The sequence below is a fragment of the Moschus berezovskii genome, chromosome 9, assembly GCF_049115385.1.
Source record: "Moschus berezovskii isolate FMDL1 chromosome 9, NW_MosBer_1.0, whole genome shotgun sequence".
NCBI lineage: Eukaryota > Metazoa > Chordata > Mammalia > Artiodactyla > Moschidae > Moschus > Moschus berezovskii.
Genome location: NC_142468.1, coordinates 72,104,300 through 72,128,945, shown reverse-complemented (window position 1 = coordinate 72,128,945; position 24,646 = coordinate 72,104,300). Strand labels below are relative to the sequence as shown.

At 38.8% G+C, this 24,646-nt stretch overlaps 1 protein-coding gene across 5 annotated transcripts in view; it reads right to left on the bottom strand.

Moving 5' to 3' along the window:
* Positions 1-24,646, bottom strand: part of MEIS2 (Meis homeobox 2) — a 229,841-nt gene that overhangs the window by 195,009 nt on the left and 10,186 nt on the right. For all 5 annotated transcript variants that reach the window (XM_055436315.2, XM_055436317.2, XM_055436316.2 and 2 more), the window contains one exon: positions 19,029-19,143. In XM_055436315.2, the coding sequence (XP_055292290.1) occupies positions 19,029-19,143 (115 nt within the window). The remainder of the gene's footprint in view (positions 1-19,028; positions 19,144-24,646) is intronic.

Genomic DNA, 24,646 nt, shown 5'->3' with positions numbered 1-24,646 from the left:
GAACGCTTCTACTAGGTTGCACAGGTAATTAAGTGGTCTTGGTGAGCAAGTTAAAAAGAAAACTGAAATGAGTTATTTTCAAGAAAGTCTTTTTTATGCACACAAAAGTATCTTTAAAAAACCCACAATATGAAATTTTCACTAACTTTCCAGTTTCTTTATCCTGTTCGCTATGTTACTAATGGAATTGGCAGACTTTCTTTGGGTGGCAGAATTCTTGTTATCTCAAAGCCAATGGATGCTTAATGCAAAGAGCAAATAGTAAAATGCAAACAAGTATTATTTACTTATATAGGAAGTCACTGATTATGAACTAAGAGTTCTGGCAAGTCTTAGAAGACAAGTAGTCTCATTAGTTTATGGTTCAGCACCTCTTGTACTCTTTGCCATTTCTAAGTCCAAGGAGAAGAGAACTAAGCCTTTAGAAGAGACCAATTCAATATGTGACCTCTCCTTTTCCCACTCCAAGACTGATCCTATGGATCTGACCGACATACATGGGAGGAAAAGAAGATGGAAAAGAAATTACTTTTTGAAAGCATAAGTCACTGATTTAAAATATTTAACAAGTGGCATACAAGTGCTCAAGTTCCATTTTATTTTTATTTATTTATTTATTTGTTCACGCTGCACAGCTTGCAGGATCTTAGTTCCCTAACTAGGGATTGAACCCTGGCCTACAGCAGTGAAACCACCAAGCCCTAACCCACTGTATCAGTAGGGAATTTCCTCAGGCTCCAGTTTAAATTGATGAAATAAAAATAAAAGGTTGTAATAAAGAAATAATAGAAGGGTGGCAGCCTTTTGATTAGAACAATGACATGGGGGTTTTAATGACATTCTCAGGATAGTCAGTTGCCTTCATTAAATTTTACACCATTTGTGAACCTAGTGCCTTTTTAGCTCACTTTGCAGGTAAAGAACAGGAAAAAGAAAATTAAATGGCCTTGTTTTAATTCTGCATCCTTTCTCTATGGTGATAGGCAAGTAATTGACACTCTTCAATTGATCCTTTGCCAGGCTGCCTTATCCGGAAAATGGGGATAAACCCAAGAGATACTAGGAGAAATCAAATGAAAATTTACATAAAAATGTGTTAAGAAACAGAAATGTAACACCAAATGAAAGGTATCACTTGGCAGATGTAATTTGGAATTTGAATGATATTATTTAAAAATTAATAGATATAGCATGCTAGAGTTGGAAAAAACCTGGAATCCCCTAATATCCATGCCTAACACACAGAGATGTAAGGCAAGTCCGTGAAAGTTTAAAGAGATGATGATAATACTAGTAACAACTGTCATTTAATGGATGGTGAGTACATGCCAGGCGTACATTATCATCTCATGCACTCCACCAAACTCCCTTACAGGATGTGAACCTAGATTACAGGTAGCCGAGACGGAGCCCTGCCCAGGTTCTCCTATTCTGAGTCTGAGCCATAATCTCGGGACCTCCCAAACCCGCCCCATACCGTACCGTCCATGGGTTAATTAGAAGAGCCATATTCAGATTCTGGCCAGTCAAGTTCACTCCATTCTAGCCTTCAGGTAGACAATAAGCATTAAAAAGTACAAAAAAAGAGAGAGTGGGACAGCATGACATAGCACCAAAGCCTAGTACACAGAAACTGAGAATTCTGCTCACATACTTCTCCCAGATTTTTTCCCCTTTTCTGAGCCTCCTTTTCCTACAAACCCTGTCTTCTATACGTCTATGAGGACAGGGACCAGGGGAAAATAGAAAAGCAATTATTCTCGAGCTACTATTCTTACATTTTTAGAAATCATACTATACCGTATCCTGAAATAAGAATACACAGAAATTGTTACGAGCTTTAAGCTCACGTTGTGGATTCAAAACTAATAGAGTCAGTAAGCATATGTATATTATTATGGGAACGTTGTGTCACATATGCCTGGTCCACCATTTACAGCCCCAAATACATTATCTAGTTTAATTCTCACAACATCTCTATATAGCTGTGGTAATCTTCATTCTCTATCTGAGGAAATGTAGACTTTAAAATAAGTCACCTAAGATCATACTTAGACTCACTCCATACTCTTAAGAACTACACACTTTCGAATTTCTCCATAGAGCATAGAAGCACTCCCCTTAAATTTGTAGGAGTTGGTGACATCTCTAGCCATGACCTTGTCCTTACTTTCACGTACCTCACACAGTACTCAAGTCCACCAAATAACCCCATCACAGATTTGATGACTGACATTCTGAAAAACTCAACTTTAGGTGTGCTGACATTTCTGTGTGCTAAGTGCCTTCGGTCATGTCTGACTCTGCGTGACCCCATGGACTGTAGCCCGCCAAGCTCCTCTGTCCATGGGATACTCCAGGCAAGAAGACTGGGGTGGGTTGTCACGCCCTTCTCCAGAGGATCTTCCCAATCCAGGGATCAAACACTTAAGTCTCTTCCATTGACAGCCGGGTTCTTGAAGAAGGAATTAATTTCTAAGTCAATGCTAACACCATCTACTAAGTTGCTACAAGCTATTTAGCTATTAACCAACTATCAAGTTGTGACAACAATTTATTTGACCAATGTCTATTTATCACAAACTCTCTACAGAGCACTTTGCTAGGTATACAGAAGGCGACTCAGGGAGCTGGTCTATGGAGCCAGCGGTAGGTGAGGGAGCCTCTGTAATCAAGATTGATTTCTCAGCTTTGTTTTCCTTACCTCCTGCTGTCCAGGGTACCATAAAAACTCAGCAAATGTTATCAGATAGCATGCCTAAAAAGAGGCTAGCATGCTTCAGTAAGTTTAAAAAAAAAAAAAGGTACATCTGTGGAGATGAAAAAGTTAAAATGTCACAGCTTCAGAGATGACTGTCTCTGGAGTGATGCTGTCTGAGACCAGAAGACATCCATGAACTCGGGGCTTTCTTTCATTCTCACGAAGCAGCCACATTTCAAGGGCCCTGACAACATTCACAGGGACGCTTCCCTGATGTTTCTGCCTTAAACGCCCAACATATGAAACAACAGCAAAGTGTAAGAGCACCACTTTTTTCCTCTAATTTTCAAAACTCTGACACATTACTTTTTGGTGTAATTTTATTTCAGCTAGGGTCTAATTTTTGTTTTCTTCTTTGACAGTTGAAAGCAACTCATGCTTTATACTGGCAGAAAATGAGTAAGTACGATTCCATTTAGAATAAGAAACATGGTGAAAAGTTTCATCCATTAAGTGACTGATAATGATTCTAAAATGTGTAGAAATCTGAATGGATAAAGAACAGCAAACCCCATGTTTCTGCTTTGGGATTTAAAAGTTGATTAATGATATTAAAAACCAATGGCTCTCCAAATACAAGCATGTTTCTATTTACAAAATAAGGAAGACTTCCTTTAAAAATGTTGCAATTTTCTGAGCTAATTGTTAGAAAGAATTCAAAAGCTTGCAGAAAACCCTTCTGACAAGACAAAATCAGGCTTTTTCTCAGCATACTGCAAAGACAGTCTAAGTTGTACCACTAACCTGTTCTTGCTCATTTCGAAGCTGGAGAGGTAAGTGTGCTCTGCCTAATTCTCCCTCCTGCAGATAAAAGGGGGTGACACACTTTTGAGGGTAATTCACCATAATGCTCAGGAGTAGAGTGTATGAACAAAGAGGGCTTCCCCTCACTTAGTAACCAGGTGCTTAGTCACTCAGTCGTGTTCGACTCTTTGCTAACCCGTGGACTGTAGCCTGCCAGGCTCCTCTGTACATGGGATTCTCCAGGCAAGAATACTGGAGTGGGTTGCCATTCCCTTCTCCAGGGGATCTTCCTGACCCAGGGATCAAACCTGGGCCTTCTGCATTGCAAGCCACCAGGGAAGCCTCTTCATGATTAAGAGGGATTGCAATTCTGGCCCCCCGAGTGCCCTGGAGCATGATGCCTGCCTCCTGGCATTCTCACAAAAAGGGAATAAGGGAAAAATTTTTTGCCAATAGAGGCAACACTTGCCTGGTGCAACCAGTTCTAACAGTCTACTAAACTAGAGATCCCAAGACACACAGGCAGATTGGGGTTTTGCAGCTCTGTGTCCCAGAAAATTTCCACTGGGCAGATAGTACACTCAGTCCACCGCTCATTACTGGGAGCAAACAGGGCCCACGCCATCCACTCCCAAATGAAGGAAGATGGTTTTTCCTCCTCCACCCTCGTTCCTGCCTCCATGGATTTACCATTTAGCCTCCAACTCAGCAGCCACTTTAAGAAAGGAAAAGGGTTTAATTTTGAGGAAGAAAAGAACCTAGTATGCTATGCATCAAACTAAGTGTTAATTCGCTTCTCCTAGCAATATTCTGCTGGGATCCTCATTTATACATTTTTGAGGCTGTAACCAAATGTACTGGCATTAAATCAAACACTCACAGATATATAGGAAACATTGTTTGATTAATACAATCAAGGATAACTACAAGGATAGCTAAGTTAACGGCACATTCTGTACAAGTACAGCTGAAGTCCACAAGACTTCAGACCTTAGAGGAAATTGCTTTTTACACTACTGAAAATTGATCCTGAGCCCATGCTGACCTACCTTTTAAATACAAGATGCAAGAAGACTCCCTAGGATATTAAACCCTATCTGAGAGTACTTCAATGAAAGAAGCAGTCGAGGACAGTGTTTTCCACAGTGTGTTCTGAGGAAGATTGGTCCCCAGAGATAATGCAAAAAAGGGTTTCAATGGTTAAGTGAGTCTAAGAAGCCTCCTTACAGACTTAAAATGCACATTAGCAAATTAGAGGATCTGCACATTCCTATACTACAGGAAACCCTGCACTGCTCCAGCTTTCAATCTATTTAACCACAAAGTCCTTTTATTTTTTTTTAAAGTGATGTCTATTTAAATATCCATGGAATCATAGTTTTCCAAATACTGCAGAAGATATATTTACTCAGCCCTGTTGAGTCATACCTAGTTGTTAATAACTATAACAACACTATGAAATTTTACCAAAATGTGTCCTCATAAATGTTCCTAGAATGAAGTTACATACTTGGGACCTTTGTGAATCACAATAATTTAAGTGTTTAAATTACTTTAGAGAGAATGTCAAGCTTTTTTTTTTTTTTTGGTAAAGCCATTTGAAATTTGCTTCTTCATTCAAAAGAATATCCATTCTTTCAAACAGACAGTATTTCAGGCAAGCGTATGTGTCTGCTATTTTGACCATGGAAGACACAGTGGAGAATTCGTCATTGACATTCAAAAGGAAGGGGATTATGTCACTACCCCCATTCAAAAATCTTCAATAGGTCCCCATTACCTACCAAATCAAGCACAAACTCTTCAGCTTGCTATTCAACGTCCTTCACAATATGGACCCAATCCTCTTTTTTTAAAAAATTATTATTATCGAAGGTCTCCTATGTTATCATAGCACAATGGGGGGCTGAGAAGGAAGATGCTGCAGACATGGAAAGTGTCCTCAAGAATCTTACAGTCAAATAGGATAATTAATAAGACATGTAACCAATTACTATAACCCAGGAACAACCCAACTGTCAGAAGAGAGAATCAGAAAAATGTGCAATGGGACTTCAGAGGAGAGGAATTACTTTCCCCTAGGTGAGTCTGAGGCTAGCGGCATCTTGTATTTAAAAGGTGGCAGGGCTCAGGGCTGAGTTCAGCACAGGTATCTCCAGCTATACAACCCATAACTCTGTTTTCAAAAGGATGAATGCAGGATTGCATTTTTAGATTCCTCATCCTGATGATAGCTGTACAGGGTCAGTTGTTAACTCTTTTTAAAGCAACATTTAAGCAAAAAAATATTTACAATGTTTTGTTTACTATGAACCAAACATAAAATTACTGTCATTTTAGATAAATCACATCATTCTTTTCTTTTCCTAAATCTATTAAATTAGATATCTACTATTCCTATTTTACAAATACAAAGTGGAGGATTACCCATGACAAATGACAAATCTGAAAATATCAAGGCAAGCAGAAAAACGTCAAAGGCTACCTCCTCAACCACTGGGCTACCCTGCCCCTAAGTACCTTATGACCTGGAAAAAAAATCATTATCCATCCAACATGCATCATGCATTTCTACTTCAGCAGCCTTGCATGTGTAAGTGAAATATTATTCCTCATCTTCTCCTCTGATTGACAGACATCCATATTTCAAAACTCATGGCAGGAAAAAAAAAAAACAACAAACTATCTACATTATGATACGTCCACCAAGAGAATGGCCTGCATGTGATACTGGACTCTGTCCTCTTCCCTTCTTCCTGCATGTAGTCTATCCATCCTCTCCCCTACATCTCCACTGCCACTGTCTTCATTTAGCCCTCACCAGCCCTTGGGACCATTAACCTTTACTCTATACAGAAGTCCCCTACCTAGAAACCTTCATGTTGCAAACTTTCAAAGATGCGAATGTGCGTTCAGATGTCCAATCACATCAGTGAATTCATGCATCTGATGTACACTGTCACGTGCCCGCATCCTCTACAAGTGGTTGTGCTTCCATGTACTTTACAGTATTGTATAGAGTAGGGCTTCCCAGGTGGCACAGTGGTAAGGCAGCTGCCTGCCAATGCAGGAGGTTCAATAGATGCGAGTTTGATCCGTGGGTCAGGAAGATCCCCTGGAGTAGGAAATGGCAATGCACTCCAGTATTCTTACCTGGCAAATCCCATGGACAGAGGAGCCTGGTAGGATACAGTCCATGGGGTCATAAGAGTCAGATACAACTGAGCACCCCCCACACACACACTGTACAGACTACAGTAGTACATTATCTTTATTTCAAGTTTTTTTTTTTAAATGTATTATTTGTATGAAAAGAACTACAAACCTATTACAGTATAGTACTACATAGTCAGTTGTGTTAGTCGGGTACCTAGGCTAACTTTGTTGGACTTACAAACATGCTCTTGGAACAGAATTCATTCACATGTAGAGGACTCACTGTACTTATTCTTGCCTCCCTCAAATGTATTCTCCACAGTCTCAAAGAGCTTTTTCCAAAATACAAAATCTCATCATAAACTCCTTTTGCTTAATTTTCTTTAATGGTCAGTCCACATCCCTGGGGCTTGGATTGAAAATTCAGAGGCCCGGGACCTCCCATGGAGATGCTGACTCTGTGTGGCTGTGGTCTGCCTGGGAATCTGTATGGACAAGCCCCTTAGGAGCTACTTATCTCCAGGAAAGTTTGGTAAACAGTGCTCTACAGGATTAAGTATAAGCTTCTTAGCCTGGTAAACAAGGATCTTCACAGACAGCCCCTACTTGCCTCACCAGCCACCCTCTTCCCAAGCAGCCTCTCTCACAAACGGCAGATTATCAATCTGGTTGTTGCCCTGAACATAGCATGCTGTTTCACACTTCCGGGCCTCTGCACTGGCTCTTCCATCTGCTCCCCAAATATCCCCTACCTTGTTGACCTGTAAACACCCACTGAAGGCCATTAAAGCCTTTTAAAGCCTCCCCAATTTTGTGGCGCCTTCCACAGATATTTCAGATATTTCACTCCCTCATCTGCTCCCTCATCTGAAATACCTTACAACCTGAATGTTGCACGTGATATTAGAAGCATGTGCATTTATCTGTTTACATTTCTGAGTTACTTAAGAAAGGGTATGAAGAGGAATGATATCACATCTTAGGAGTTATGTATCTCTAGCATCAGGGATAGTGATTCCCATCAATTACATGGTCAATAAATGTTGAATGAAGAGAATATTTGGGCAGTTCCACATTAGTTACCAAGTGAGACTTTAAAAAAAAAAACTGATGTTTATTTAATCCTAGCAATTACCCTATGAGATGGTTGTTCTGTGTTGTGCTGTGTTTAGTCACTTAGTCACGTTCAACTCTTTGCAATCCCATGGACTGCATCCTGCCAGGCACCTCTGTCCGTGGGGATTCTCCAGGCAAGAATATTGGAGTGGGTTGCCATGTCTTCCTCCAGGGGATTGTCCCAACCCAGGGATCAAACCCAGGGCCTCCTGCTTTGCTGGCGGGTCTCCTGCATTGCAGGTGGATTCTATACCATCGGAGTCATTAGGGAAGCCCAATGAGACAGTTATTGTTCCCATTTCACAGGTGAAGAAACTAACATTCAGAAAGATCATTGCTTAGAAGCGGTGGGGCAAGGATGAGTGTCCAGAGCCGTCTGCTTCCAAAGCTCCATCCTTTGTATACACCACTCTCTCTGAGTCAACTAGCCTTCCTCCATCCATTCCCTAGCACTGAATATCTGCCTCACATAAGAGTTACCAGCATACTCACCATGGTGCCCCCTACCTCACAAAAGATGCTAAGTTATTGAAGGCAGGGACCCTTGACATTTTTATATTTTTACTTCCAGAGTGCCTTGTTCAATGAATATCTCTGTGTACTGAATTTAAGCAACATAGACTCAGAAGAGGTCTTGAGAGATCAAGAGCTTCCTGCCTCCAGAAAAGTTTATGAACATGTCAGCTCTGCTGTGTGTCACTGAAGGACACTCAGGAGGTAGATTCCATAAGCTTTCAATAATCCGTGAGTTATCAACTTTTCTCCATCATTCACATTTAGTACATGGAAATTTTGGAGGTTTTATTTCAGCAGGTGGCATTTGTTACAAATGTTAGCTCAAAGAAGAAATATGAAATTTTACACTCCTAGTCTGCATTTGTAAATCTCCAAATTAAAAAAAAAAAAGAATGCTTAGTTTTGAGGCCACAGTGACATCCTTAGCTGGCAGCAGGAGTTAAGGAATAAGCATTTTGATTAAGCACAAATTCTACTGACTACAGGGTAACAGCTTCATCTGGTATGAATTATGAGTCTAAAAATAATTAAATACAGTAAAATATTCTTAACTGTATAACTCTCCTGAAAATTCTTTGCTGCTAAGTCACTTCAGTCGTGTCCGACTCTGTGCGACCCCATAGACGGCAGCCGATCAGGCTCCTCCATCCCTGGGATTCTCCAGGCAAGAACACTGGAGTGGGTTGCCATTTCCTTCTCCAATGTGTGAAAGTGAAAAGTGAAAGTGAAGTCGCTCAGTCTTGTCCGACTAGTAGCGACCCCATGGACTGTAGCCCACCAGGCTCCTCTGTTCATGGGATTTTCTAGGCAAGAGTACTGGAGTGGCTTGCCATTCTTTAGACTTTTGTAATTCATCTCAGGAGAATCTCAGGGTCTCAGCCTCTGTAATGATTATCCTTTATTATTCTACTTGTGATGTACAGAAATTCCAACAGAGATTCTAATTGATTAGATAATGGATAATGGAAGTTCCTCTGTATTTACAAAATATATCTCACACTGCTGATAGTCTTGCACCACCTTCAGTGTCCTACACATGGATTGTGACAATCTGCCCCCCTCAGAATATCAGCTCTAAGGCCTAGTTATTCTCTTGCCAAACCAGGAAGAATAGTCTTTCCTCGTAAACAAAAGCGAACAAAAAACATGATCTCACTACATAATAATCCTGTAAAATGAAGGAAATAAAAATGTTTCTGTTACACCTCTGATTTAAAACAAAACAAAAAAAACAAAAACTAAAAAGCTTGCAGTCTTTCTCTATGTTAAAATGCACAAAATAAAAAAGAAGACTCATGAATGTAAACATTAGATCCCTGGCGCTTGAATGTAAAAGATCATCTAATTCTGTCCTATTTTATAGGTGAGCAAAAGTCTGAAGAGATTAAGGGAGTCATCGAAGGCCACAGAGCTAATTAGAGTCAGTCAAGGACAGCAGAACAGGGGAATAAAGGAACTAATGGTTACTGGTTCCAGGCAATGTTATGTGTTTAACACACAGATCTCACATGATACCATCTCCAGGACAACCTTGATGGCAAGCAGCTTCCCCCACTTTGCAGATGGAGAAACTGAATCTAGCAGACATGGAATATAACTGGGATTTGAACCCATGTCTCTCTGCCTCCTGAGTCTGTGTCCTTTTCAGTGCAACCCTAACCCCAGAGCACAGGCCTTTTGACTCACAGTCCAAGACTCTGGACAGAACCTCAAGCAGACGAAAAGGGGGCTCAATACAGGGTTTGCTTACATTGCCTAAAGTAAATTAAACCCGCTCAAAAGCAAACTACAAGAAAACAGGAATGAATATGTAGGATATCAACAAAAGCATGTACAGCCTAAAAATTCAAGAATTACTTCCAGTTTCTTTACCTGTATGTGAAGATGCCCAACTTCCCTCAAGGTCAACCTCATCCTAAACAAGAAGTGCAAGCAAAATGGATCCTGAGTTCATCAGTGGAGACTATTTGCCACATTAAAGTTTCCCTTATTACATTACATTCTGTTCTGTTCTGTTCTGTCGTTCAGTCGTGTCCGACTCTTTGCGACCCCATGGACTGTAGCCTACCAGGCTTCTCCATCCATGGGATTCTCCAGGCAAGAATACTGGAGTGGGTTACCATTTCCTTCTCCAGGGCATCTTCCCGACCCAGGGATCAAACCCAGGTCTCCCGCATTGGAGGCAGACGCATTAACCTCTGAGCCACCAGGGAAGCCCATTACATTACATTACAAGACTACTATCCACACCCTTGCTTTTGTATAGATAATATAGTGAAAAGAAATCCCATGTCCAAATTCTGACCATATGTATATAATTTAAGATACCATTAAATAACAAATAAGACAAATCCTATCTTAAGTATCATCTTAAAATACCATTTAAAATAAGAATCTAAAATTTACGATTTTACCTATAATAATAGTCCATTGACTTCTTTAAGATAGTGTTGCATACAATAAAATTTTAGTAAAATAAAATAGGTTTATTATCTATTAAGGATATAAGATGAATTTTTCAAATGTATCAATATGTTAAATAACCAGCTGATGAGCACAAAGTTTTGATTAAATTGTTTCTACCTTACAAAAACTGAAATCTGTGGATCTTGCTTATTGATTCAGAAAAGAACATTCTATCGCTAGATAGCTGAATAAGTAATCATTTCTGCCTTGCAAAAGCAAGGTGACAGGCCAGGAACCAAATAATTATAACACAAAATGTGAATGATGCTATAATAGTGGTAGAAGGTGCCACTGGAGTGCAAAGAAGAGAACACTGGCTTATGCCCCAGGCAAATCAGGAAGGCTTCCTGGAGGAGATGGCATTAGAATCAGAATTCCCTAGACAGAAGAGAGAGGGACACACTTCCCTTAGGTCTCTCTCCAGTATTTCCCTTTTCAAAACCTGGCTTCCTATCTGGGTAAGGGACCTTACTGCTACAGTAGAAGGGACATTAAAATGGTCGACTTTCATTTTAATGAGGAATTAGATTTTAGTAAAATCCCGTAGTTGTTTTATTGCCGGTCATTAGAAAGGGGGTGAATAGCTCAAGACTGCTAAGGGATAAAGTTGGTAGATAAAAATGGTTTATATTATTGTCTGCTGTGACATCAAAATATTTTCAAAGGCCAAATTAAAAACAAATGTCAACATAGGAAGATGAAAAAAAAAGCTATTCTCCTACTACCCTACCCCACCCCAGATTTAAAACAAGAATTTCAAGGAACTTTCTGAGGGTAGAAATAAGAACAGAGAAAGGAGAGAAAAATAACATGGCGTCGTTATAGACTATTCTTCCGAAGTAAAGGCAAGACAATGAAGGGAAAGAACAGAACACGTGTATTACAACATATAGCACCATAAGGCTGTGTCTGATGCTCTGGAGGGCTTCAACAAGTATGTTCAGCCAAAAATCAATTGAAAAATCAGCATGATAACAGAGCATGAGTTGCCCTATAATAGCCTTAAGACCCCCAAGGCTATGCAAGTCCCTTTCATCTGCCACACTGCACTGACTCCAGGGGACCCTCACTTCCCCTCCCTGAGTACTGTGCCTGGCTGTGTTTCTAACCTCCTGCCTTACCCTCCCTTAGAAATGGGAGCTGACAGGACTGAGGATGTTTTAAAGTGGTTCTAAAGAATTTTTTCTGATTTATTCTTTATGTTTTCTGGACATTTGCACTCAAATTCATCCTAGAATATCCTCTATTTCCACAGTATTAAGTGGTCAGGCATAATCTCTTGAATAATCTAATAACGGTCTTGTGTTTTGAATGCCTTAACTAACCTACATGAAACTGCCCCTTAATAAAAATCAGAGTTCAGGCTTATGCAAATGTGGCATGTAAGCAATTCACAGCATTGTTATAAATATACATATACAGTTCATTCCAAGATTTCATCTCAATATTTCTTCAATCACTTCCTCACAATGTCTGGTTTGTTCAATTTATATTTCTACTTGGCATTTGGTGCAAACCCCCAAAGATAAGATACATCTGTCCCTTAGTCACAAATCTTGGCATTTTTACCTTAACTCTATTGTGAAATGATTGGTTGAAAAATTACCTTGCAGGATTTCCTCATAATAAAGCATTTTATTTCCAAACTTTTGAATGTGACATGAGATGGACCAACTCAGGAGTGACATATTAAAGCTTAAGGAGGACATATAAACACCCTGATCCGTGTGAGGGAAGGAAAAGCTAATTGGAAGTCAGCTTCCCTGTGATTATCAGCTTGTTTATGGGGAGGAGGACGCCTCTGAATGGCACTGTAAATTCATCCCTGATTATGGCGTTAAAACCAGAGCTCATTTCCACAAGCTCCCCCAAAGCCCCCACCCAATGCATTTTGTTTACTTACAAAGCGTTGTGCACTGTTTTCAGAGAGTGACAGTTTCCCCTGCTTTGATTTTTCTCCATTTTCAAGAAAAATTAATCAGTTGCACAAGCCAGTTGTCAGATTTCACTTCCCTCATGGCAGAAAGCACACATATTCATTGTCTGCTATAAGAATAAATTTTAGTAATTTTTCCCCATGTCAATATGAATATTAGACTGACCCAATTAATATGAAACGCTTCTATGCTGCTGGAACAGACAGTGCTCCAGAAAGAGCCATTTGCACAACCTGTTCATGATTATGGGCCATAAGGACACAAAGATGGCACACACATTTGTGGACCATCTGAATTCTTATACGGGAAGGGGAGGGGGGAGAGGGAGCGGCATGACGTGAGCTTGACTGTCGTGGGTCATGTTTTTTAATCCGGAGTATTGGACATGTAACACAGCAACAAGAGCTGATCATTTTGTTTAATCACCTTTTGGATCTTTGCCAGATGGTCTCTATTGAGAGCGCTGCAAACAGAGAGAGATGAACTGCATCTAACACGCCACCAGAGCTTTCCCGTAAATGTCTGAGAACTGATTCCAACAAGAATTTAGTCTCAGAGCAGAAAGGGATACATTTAAAAACTATGTGCATTAACTATACTTTTCCCCATAGAATCCTCACTTGGCATGAATAATTTACCCACTCTTATGCTAATGGGATCATGAAAGTATCCCTTGTCTTTAGTGCAGCTATTCTCAGCTTTCAGTAATTACCCCACCCAGTGAAAATAACATGGCTTCTGCATTGAATGGCCGACTAGTACCTGACAATTAGAAAGATCATGGCTGACAATGGACTGGTCCAGAACCCAGACAGAGAACGCTTGTAGGCCAAAGAAAAGCACAAGTGCAAAGTAACGCTGGTCCTGGGTGGGGAAGGGGGAGGAGGGGGGATGCATGGGGTGGAAAGTAAAAGAAAGAGGAAAAGAAACATTTTCTATTGTCAAGCTTTCCTTTCTCTGACTTACTATCAAGATTTTACTTAAGCAAAACTCTGTTCTTTACGTTATTAAGTATAAAGGCATTCACAACAAGATTCACTTTAAAGGAAAAAAAGAGACTATATCTAAGGAAAAGAACTAGAGTTATCTTTAAAGCACGTCTGCATTAAGAATTTACTTAATCAGAATTTTAAAAAATCTTAGTGGAAAATCCCCTACATTTTGATTTTTGAACTGAAAAAAGATTACCAAACCAAAAAAAAAAGAAGAAGAGAAGAAAAGCTAAAAAGAAAACTCTCTTTCGACCTCTGTCCACAAAACTCCATGTTAGGTAGTTCACTGTGTAAAAATTATCAGGCTAAAACATCTGGGAAAGAAAGCTATGAAACAGCAGGGAACGTGGCTGGTTTATTGTTTATCTTTTGTTTATGAGGCAGTATTCAAGTTTAATTACTACTCTAAATTAAACTCTAACTGGCATCAGGAGACATCCCTTTACATGACTAAGTTTAAAAAAAAATCTAGAAATCTCAACTCCGGGCTTTTCAAGTAAGTTGATACATATAGGAAGAAATTACTCAAAATTAACAGCAATTATAGAAAGCTTTTAAGCATTTATGGGCACCATTACATGCTCCTAGAGCATTTATTTATTAGAAGAGTTTAATTTTATTTCTAACGGTTGCTATTCTAAAACGTCTTAAGAAAATCAACAGAAATTATTTGGATGTTTGCTGATGATTAAGGATAGTATTCCTTTTGATTTTATTTGGGAAGCCAAAAAAGTATGAAAATGCAACATAAATATTCTATAATACAACAGCTTCTGTGCCAATGTTCAATTCTCAATTACATTCTCAGTGAATTTTCTGATACAATTAGGAGGACAGGAAGGAAAAGAAATGTCACCATATTTATCATAACAGTAAGTGACCAGTTTTGGATGAACTTAGCTCTAGGAAAAATAAAAGTTAAAAGCAACTAGCAAAAGATTATGCCAGATGGCATCTGTCATATTGTATTTAGGGTTATTTTAAAGAGATTGCCGCCACTATGAAAACATTCCATTGACAGAGTTTTCCTAGACTGAATAAGAAATCCCAGTAGAACATATTCAGGACCCACTATAAGTGAGTTTGAGGGTTTCCCCCCATCTTTTAACTATGTAACTGGAATACTTGGTGGGGAAGAACACTATTTCATGCATTATATAATAATTCAACAGTGTAAGCCTGTGTTAGACTTTTGCTTACCTATCATCATTTACGTTAAATCTATAGTGGGTATTTTTAGATTTCAAAACCATGATTGCTAAAGAATTGCATAATATCTAGTTATGGAATTTTAGTCTCATTGCCTGGATAATAGAGACATCAAAAGAGAGGTTTCGTAGGTGGCAGACTTGAGGGGAACTACGCTGGTTTGTACAGCCCTGTGTCTTGAAAGATGAGAGATGCATAGATGCTTAAATACTAATGGATTTAGGTTAAACTGGGTCTGGCAACAGTATGGTTAACGTGCGTGTGGTGTGCAGTGTGAGCTCAGCAGTTACTGGGCCAACTGTCTCGGTATTTCTGGGAATCCTGCCTATTCACAGTGCAGGGATTGTTCAATTGCTGCAAAATGTACAAAATGAATTTTACAAAAATGAATTGTAAGGAAGGCCCCATTACAACGATTTTACAGCAAAGATGTCAACATCAATTTTTCTTTCATGCCTAGCTAATGATTAAAACAGCATATTCCATTTGCCTAAGACAATTTATTTCATATTGGCACATCAAAATATTGAAATACAAAGTTATCTTTACTCTGCCCTTTTTATTCACTGCTGCTGAACCCATACCATTGTTCAAATCCGGAAAAAATAAAACAAACTTGGCACGAAATACTTAAAACAAAGGCTCATCAATATTCTCCAATTTGTCAACATCTCAATTACAGCACTGGAAAAAATGTAAATTTCGTGTGCTCTAAACACTGAGGGGTCTATTCTCCTGCCAATTCACATGCGTAACTCCCATCAGCGTTAATGGGAGTTACACAAACCCATCAATAATAATAATACTTTGTACATATATTGTGCCTTTCATCTAAGGCTCTCAAAGTGCTCCAAGAACAAGGGGGCTGCTTCCTAGTCTTTACTCTGGGCAAAACCCACAATGAAATACAAAGCAGCTTTTGACTCAGCAGGTACAGAATTAGGGACCCCACGCCTTATTATCAAGCCCCATTTTATTACTGATGGGAAGCCAGACACAAAGAGGGCCAGTTACTTCCCCAGAGACCCAGTCTGCACCCTAATTCTATCCCTGAAAAATAAAACAGACTTTTTTCTTCATTCTCATGTGACTAACAAGATAAACTCCATTTGGCTGCTTTTAGCCAAAGAAATCAGAGTGAATGAAAGTCTGGTTCATATTTATGTAGTTTACTGCTAGGCATGTGCTGTGTGAAAGAGACAGTAAAGTCAGGTTTCACATTTTATCAAGTTTGTTTCTTACAATATTTTTTGATTTCCCCCCCTCCTTTTGGTTTGCTGCACAAACACCGAGGAGGAAAAGATGACCTTTCACCTGTGTAACTGTAGCTCTTTCCCTATCAAGTCATAAAATAATGAGATATTTTTAGGTTCCAAAGTAAAGGTTCACATGAATCATTTTAGTAGAAATATTCCCCAAATCATAAAGCAACATAAATGCATGTATTGTTTTATAGCATATGGCTATTAAAGTTTAATTTAAAATGTGTATGAAAACATTGTCTTTAGTACAATTCATCCCTATTTTTTCTGTTTATCATAATTTGTTTTGAAACTGAATCGTTTTACAGTTTTCCATATGCCTGTTGTGCTAATAAATTCTGAATAAGCAAGAAAACTCTTTTCTAAACTAAAAATCTTGGTTCCCAATGAAACATTTTAATACATTTAATATGAAGAACATAAATTTCCTTCTTAGGCTTTCCATTAAACGTCAACCCTAAGATTTAACCTGGGATAAGCATATGTGATTTCAGTCAATATCTCTGTTGACTTTGCCCTGAAGCAGATAATTAATCTTTCCCATAGAAAGCTACTCTGGACAATTTGGTGGGACAAAATATCTTGAAAACATATTTAAAAGACTACTATGGGCACGAGTATGACAAAATACACTCAAGTCTGACCTTTGAAATTTAGAATCTTTGGTAAAATACAGAATATCTTTCAATCCGTGTTTCGGAGCCACTGATGTAGTCAGCCAGGTAGCAAATTCTCCATGCCCAGACAGTCCCCATTTTCCAGGAATCAAAACGCTTTTTGTCCCTCACACTTTAATACAGTAAAATGACTGACTTCCTAGTACTCAAACACATAAGCTACCATGTCCATTCTTTAATCCCATGGAGTTATGATTAAAGGAACAAAATCCTGTGGAGATCAAATCCTTCAACATGGCATCAGTGGGTGTGGCTAACCGCAACACAGAGGTTTGTGCGCATGGTTTTTACCCAACTGTATAGGTCTCAGTGCTTTTCTCTGTCCTAACAAAAACAAAAGCAAAACCAACAAGCCAGCAAAATTAACCAAAATGATAAAACTCTATGCCTTGGCTGTGGCCGCAACTGTTCAGCGTTCCAAACCCCAGGGTCGTGCTTCTCTGCTTCCCCTTCTCCCTGGTCCTCTCCTGCCATCTCGCTGGCCATAACTCAACCAACCCAACTGAACCAGTCAGTTTTAAATTTCAGTTGGGACCTTGGTGACCTGTTAATGAATCTACAGAGAGGAGAAAAACTCACAGTGTTGAGTTATGCCTGGTGTTGCTAGCTGACTTGGAGTCAGAAATGCTTGAAGCGTTAACGTAATTGCAAGAATGTGAAAAATGAAGCGCTGGGCTCCTGAGCAAAGTGAAAGGTCAAAGCGAGCCTCACACACAACAAGTCTTTGGAAGATAGCCTCATTAGACCATTAAGTCTGCTTCTCCTTTCCCCCTCTCTTGTACCATGTTTAAGGTGTTTTGTTTTTATTAATAGATACATTTCCCCCTCTGTGGCACCGTGATTTGGGGTGGTGAGGGGAAAGGAGTCTTAGAAAGCTTTTCAGATTTAACCACACTGAGAAGTCTTTCTCCAAGGCATAGAAACACAATTAAAGCCACGGCATTACAGATTCACTGAATTTATATACATTTCATCTTCAAAATTCTTTACAGTTTAGTTTTCTTACATACAACCAAAGTGGTCTAATAAAAAACAGTACAGAAAGCCTAGTTACAGTTCACCAGTTCTTCCACAATTTACCATCCGATAGTATTCATTTCTGTGTTAGTTGCAGCTTGCTTAAATCTAGATTCTAAGTTGGACCCATTCACAACTTAACATCCTAGAAGGGACACTTTTCTAAACTCTTCCAGAATACTAGGAATCCAAAATCCATGACCAGGAACTTGGAAATATAAAGGCACTCACCCTACATCAACCATCATTTTTTAAATGGCATATATGACTACAGCTCAAGCTGTTAAACTGTCCTCCACTTGGAAGACTGTCTAATGCTTAAATATTGTGGCCATAAACACAGTCATAATAGAGATGAAATAGACCTAGGAGATCAGACACCATCTAATGTAAAATATTAAAAAGTAAAATCTATATACTTTCCTGGCCCACATTCAATAATGCATCTTCTTTTAAATAATAATTTTAGCCATAGAAGAGTCGACCCTACCAATATATAATTGCTCTCTGTGCAATAGGTGAGCCTTAAATGGTAAAATTTATTCTAAATGACTCTAGGCTTCCTTGTCATCTGTAGTTGACGTCCCCTTGCCTACTGATTATTTGAATTTTTACGATTTGTGACAAAAGTCTCACCATGGCAGCTGAATAGAAATGGGGACAAATAATCTAAGAATTTAAAAATCCATCTTCCCAAAATACAATTCCATATAAAATTTGCATGGCACTTTGGAACTAATAAGAACAGATTTTGGCATCATGTGTGCTGTACAGGCATCATTGCTTGATTACAGAACACCCTTACAGTTGATTTACAAATAAAATATCCCATTTATAGTATAATTCAATCTACTGTATCACAGAAGCAAAGATCTGTTATTCTATTTGCTTACACTCAGGAGTAAAGAGTAGATAACCAAATTTGTCAAAGAATTGGCAGAACTAATCGATTGTTATTGTAATGCTTGCTTAAAGATTAGACAACTCTTTTTGTTTTGTTTTGTTTTTGGGGAGTAATATAAGTTAAGGGAAGGAAATACTGTTTCCTTAAATAGCAGCCATTTATACTCCCTAACCTGCCACTCTGTTTACACTGAGGCTGATGTACCAATATAAAATACTGATGTTATTTTAGTCATGCCCACTTTGCACAAGGAAAATCCTTGACTTTTTACCTTGCTCACTGCTGTTGTCTCCACTCTGGGACGCATGGCCCCCACTGGAGGGCCCCGGGGTGCCTGCTGAATGGGTGGAAGTTGCATCATCGTGGTCTCGCCAAGATGCAGGATTCTGATGTCAGGAGGCCAAGGAATTTTTCCACAGTTACCATTTCAGCCATAAATGACGAACCAAGGGGAAAGGTGCAGAGAGAGGCAAAAAACATGTACATATTAGTATTTGTGGAACTAGGCATATATAGATGCCATGTTACAGTATGTTGTCTTTTCAGCAATAGGTACCAAAAAGAAGAAAAGATGCACTAGAATCATGATGAAGTGATAGTTATGTCAGTGTGCATATTTGTTAAAACCAATTGAAACAGATGCCTTAAAATGGATGCATTTTATTACATACAAATTATACTTCAATAAAGTGAGTTTTTAAACTTAGGGGGAAAAAAGCCTCCTTAAAAATCTAAAAGTTTGCTCTTTAATTAATTATGGCACACTCTTCCAAGAAATAGGTCCCAATGCTCTTGGATACCAAACACTTCAGAATATTAACACATCTACAAAACTCAACAACTCCCTTAAAAATTCAGATTGGAGAATGTATGGGACAGCCCTTCACATCAAATGCATTGCCCTAAAAAGGCCTGAATTAACTCTCAAAATTATTGTCAACTGATTGTATCAATAACAAAGACAATAGTATTAATCACTGCATCAATACCTTCTTTGCTGTTTAATGTGCACAAACGACAATCAGAAAATGAAACAACTATGAACTGTGATTCACCTAATAAACTGGAGAGGACTTCCTTTAGAGCTGCATGGAAGGTTTAAAGTCACAGAGCAGTGCTTTTCCCTGAAAGAACTGCTCATTTTAAAGGACATGTAAGGTAAGCCGAGAGTTATAGTTTATGCTACTTTGCTGAGTGTATTCTTCTCCTTTTCCTCCTCCCCTTTCCTGATCAGTCCCAATACCCTGCTGTCGCTTAAAGGAAAACAGGAATTCTAATGTACAGGAAGGACTTTATCAGCACCACATGAAGGCAGGCAAGAGATGGAATTTCCTCTGGCAGAAACAGAGAGGAGGAACAGCATATGAAACAGACTAGCCTTAAGGTCAGAGTTGTACACTTGTCACCTGTATGCGATAACTTCGACTAAGCCCACAGATCTACTGGCAAGCAAATCTGTTGGGGCTGGTGGTGGTGGGGTGCAGTACTTTGAGAGCAAAATAAAAAGCCCTGTCAGTCCCTCAAAGTACACTATTTCTTCTTACAAGAATTGGTAACTAAGGACTCAGACAGACTGACATGTCTATAGGCAACATGCTAACATCTTGACCACTTGAAGACAATCTTGCCGTGTTGTCATTATATGTAGTTTATCCAGAAAAAAAGGTCAGTCTATCATTTTCTCAACCTCAACCCTATGATGTACAAATAGAACATAAAACTTCACCAAAATAAAGTCAAGAAACCAAAGAGAGAAGAAATGAGGAACTATTATCATTTGGAATAGCAACAACAAAAAAAATCTGTTTGCCTCTATAGATCTGTTTCAAACCACTGTAAGTTAATATTTAGCATTTTTGATAGATGGTGAAATGTCCCAAAGTTCTAGAGATTAATAACATCTCTATCAAATAATGCTGTTGGCACCGCTGTCACGCAAGCCACTGATTCAAAGGCAAAACCTTAAGCAGAAACTTTGTGGCTGTAAGTACTGCACAGGTATATATATCTCTAAAGTAAAGATACATTTTTGAAAGTATTGATAGATTGGGGAACAAAATTGAACAGAATAAAACGAAAACCAAGGTTCTGCTGCCTGTATGAAGAAAAAGTCACGCCTGTGATGTTTTTTATCTAAGTTCGAAACTCTTCCAATAGTTTCTAGCTAAAAGCAAACAGAATGCAGGGGTTCTTCAAGCTTTGCAGACTCTTCGAGTCAGCTGTTTGCCGGATGGTAATCAGATAAAGAGCTAGAAGAATTACAAGAAAAAAGAAAGAAAGAAAGAAAATAGCATGGCATGAGTTTAGTCTTGCAACAACACTGGCTAGAGCCTTCTTTTAGAAACTGCAATAACAGTCACCTAAGCTAAACTTTTCAGTTAAACTTTGCATCACTAAAACAGCAAGTGATGTGAATTTTATGCACTGCACGCTTTTTATTAAGCTGGTGGCTATAAAAGCTCCTTACCCCTCATGAAAATTACAATAATTAACTACTAACACCTCAACTGTGTTTTAAGGCAAACGTCATCTAACAGCTATTATATAATCATTCACATGAAGCTCCAGTGAGTCTTTCTGTTTGGACATGAGAGTGATTTCAAGGGATCACTCAGAAGGACTTCTTGCGATGGAAAGCGCTGTCTTGTCCTCATCAGTCAAACCTGTACTGAGTTTTAAAGTCAGGCCTCACAAGTTTATAACTCAGCTGATTTCCTTCCCTGGTTCTTTGGAGGAGGCGGTCTCTAAACTAAAGGGGTGAAAAATAAGCCACACAAGTAAATAATACTTTTAGAGCAGCTAGTTCCTCCAAATCAGTTGGGTCTTGGGTTTTCAGCTCAGTCCTGAAGTTTGCTCAAGTTCACTTTCACTATCTAACCCACCATGCCCCTGTTTCTTCCCCCTTTCCTTCCTCACAGCCTCAAAGGTGCTGTCCTCCAAGTGTCACAGGGTGTTTATCTCCATAGTGTGTTTCAAGTGTTATGATCTACTTTGCAAGACTGACACAAACTACTACCAGGATATTCATCTAACTTGAAAGTAGGAAGAACAGCTGAATCCCTCTGAGGTTTGAAAGTTGAAGAGTTACCCCAAAGTTGTCTGTATTCAGCTACACCACAGTGACGTGATCAAATACAAATATAAATATTCATAATCTGGTCAATAAAAATTGCTACCTCCTTGATCACAAAACATTGGAAGCAACATGGATAGCTACAATATAGTCCTTTACACATAAGATTGGTTTGTTCTTAGACTGAAGTATTTGTTTGTATCACAACTCCTTTCTTCTTCTTTTCCCTCCCTAGATAGTTTCCAAGTTTACATCCTTCAAGAATAACTGCTTGGCTTTCTGCCAAATTATATGCAGAAGTTTAGTGAATCTTGAAACCAAAGTGGCATATGAGAGCATGTAAAACACATGACGTACTTAGAAAAATAAAGAGAAACGCTCTGTGTGTGTGTGGGTGGGTGGGTGAGGAGTCAGGTAGGTGCATTCCACAATACATGTCCTGCTCTTCAGCCCCAGGTATCATGAAGACATTCGAGGGCAAGGAAGAGACATGTTTCTATTCCCAGGAGCTTTCATAATTAGGAGTCAAATACAGTACTCTTCTTGCTCTTACGTAATTGCATTAAAGAGCAGGGTTAGCAGGAGAAAAGCAGTGAATACTGAGTGGAGCACGATGGAAGGAGATGGAAAATAGATACAAGAAGCTAGGTCTCCAGGGGCAGTATTTTCTATTTGCCAGGCTACCGACTCACAGCTGATAATGCAAGTTGTAATTAATATAAAAGCAGGAGACAAGATGGGGAGAGCTTGTAGTAGCGGGGCCACAAGAGATCACTGCGAGCTCTCCTCTGTTTCTCATTTACACACAGCTTTCCCTAGAAAACACAATTCTGCCACTGTTTCCTCCCTTGAAAGTTAAAAAAAAAAAATTGATTTAGTACCATCATTGAATTTTGCTAAATCTACGAAAGAGCATAGAGCGGACAGGCATCTCTGGGCAGAAAAAGCAAATCCTCCATGCACCTCTTTTGTTGAGGCTGTAGAGATGGTGGACATTATAATGTTTTACACCATTTTGGCACTTCTGGAGGAGACCTGCCGATAGGATACTATTTAATAATTCCCAGCGAATTGGTGGTATTTCCCTGTTGAAATGATTCCACCCAGCTCATGGTTCTTCCGTTGAAAAAGACAGTGAAGTAAAATGTGTAAGTGTTTCTGAATAAATACAAAACTGAATGGGGAAGTGAAAAGTATTAGGTTTCCAGGAGTTAAAAAAAGAAGCCACACCACACACAAGTTCGACCTCAGATCATCTGAAACTCATCTTAGACTCCAAATGAAGAGGTGATGCAATGGATGTGGTGTAGAAGAAAGAACCCTAGATTGGAATTAAGAGTCGAGGGTGCCACCTCCAACTGTCACATGACCTCAGGTGATGCACTTCATTTCCCTGGAACTTGTTTTCTTTCTCTCTTTAAAATTAAGAAGTCAGACAAAATAATCCCTAAGGTCACTTCCACTTATTTCTATTATTAAAAAAGTACTTTAAGCATTTGATTTTCTAGAACCCACAAAACTAAAACACGATATAGAACACCAAGCCAAAAATAATACAAGAACTTGGAAAATACTATAAAGTAATTCAGAATATGTGTTCGTAGGTAGAATGTAAGAATAAACATATATAAAGATATTTAATCAGCACATGGAGCATGTAAAACTAATTTGACTCGAGATGTTCAAAGGACAAAGTCAAGATATGCTCGCATCAGTATGCATAATTAATGTAACTTACAGATTTCCTATGACTTTAAGATGATTTTAGATGTTAACAATTAACAATGTACAAAAATCATTTTTAAAAATAAGAGGAAGACTCCTATCATGAGGTAGTCAAACCTACAAAAGTCAAGATGTTAATTGTGCAATTTGAAAAAAATGTTGGAATTTCAATTTCGTTATTCCAAAGTTGACATAAGAACTCAGGAGAACTGTGTGTGCTTTCAGAAGGTGGACTCACTCTTTAAAAATGTAAATAGAACTGGGGTCTTTCCCTCATTGCCCTGCTTACACCCTCTATTAAGCTTTGAGAATTAATATGTAAGCAACTCTCATGGAAGTGGCAAACACTCTTTGCAAAGGATTCCTCCTCTGATGGAGCAACTTTTAGAGAAGATAGAAATTTCTTATACTATTAGCGTACTATCATGTTATAAAATATCTCCTGTAATTTTGAGATGGGATATTGTATAGAATGTTAAGCCTGAAAAAAAAATGAGACAATGAATTTTTAAAATATCAAACTTTTCATCTGATAGTGGATATCTGTGGTTGTCAAGTGCACGTTTGTTTAATTTCATTTCATTGCAGTTACTCTGACAGCATATTCCAGCTTCGCAACCTACATGATTTCACTAACGTAATTATTCTCGATGGGAAATTAACAGAAAAGCCATCAACCACCAGAAACTACACAACAACAGAAAACTCATGCCCCTGGCCAGGTCTCCTTAAGTTGGTGGACAGGGCTCAGAGGTGGAACCTTCCTGAAACAGGTCCCCCAAGAACTTCGATAACATTCCGTGAGGTCTAATCTTACACCAGAACATAAGAAATTATCTGATAAAATAAATCATTCATATTATTAATGTTATTTTCACATCCCAACGTCTCCTCTTTTATATTCTATAGACCAATCACTTAGACTGCTCTCTCTCCTCACTGCCCATTCCCTGCTGATTTTTCAGACACTTGCCTGTATTCTGTCAGGAACAAGGTTCAGGGAATTCTCCCCTTTGACTTAACTCAATTTTTAAAAACTGTGTAGACATAAATAAATTTGACATATTCAGAGATGTGAAAGAAAACAACAA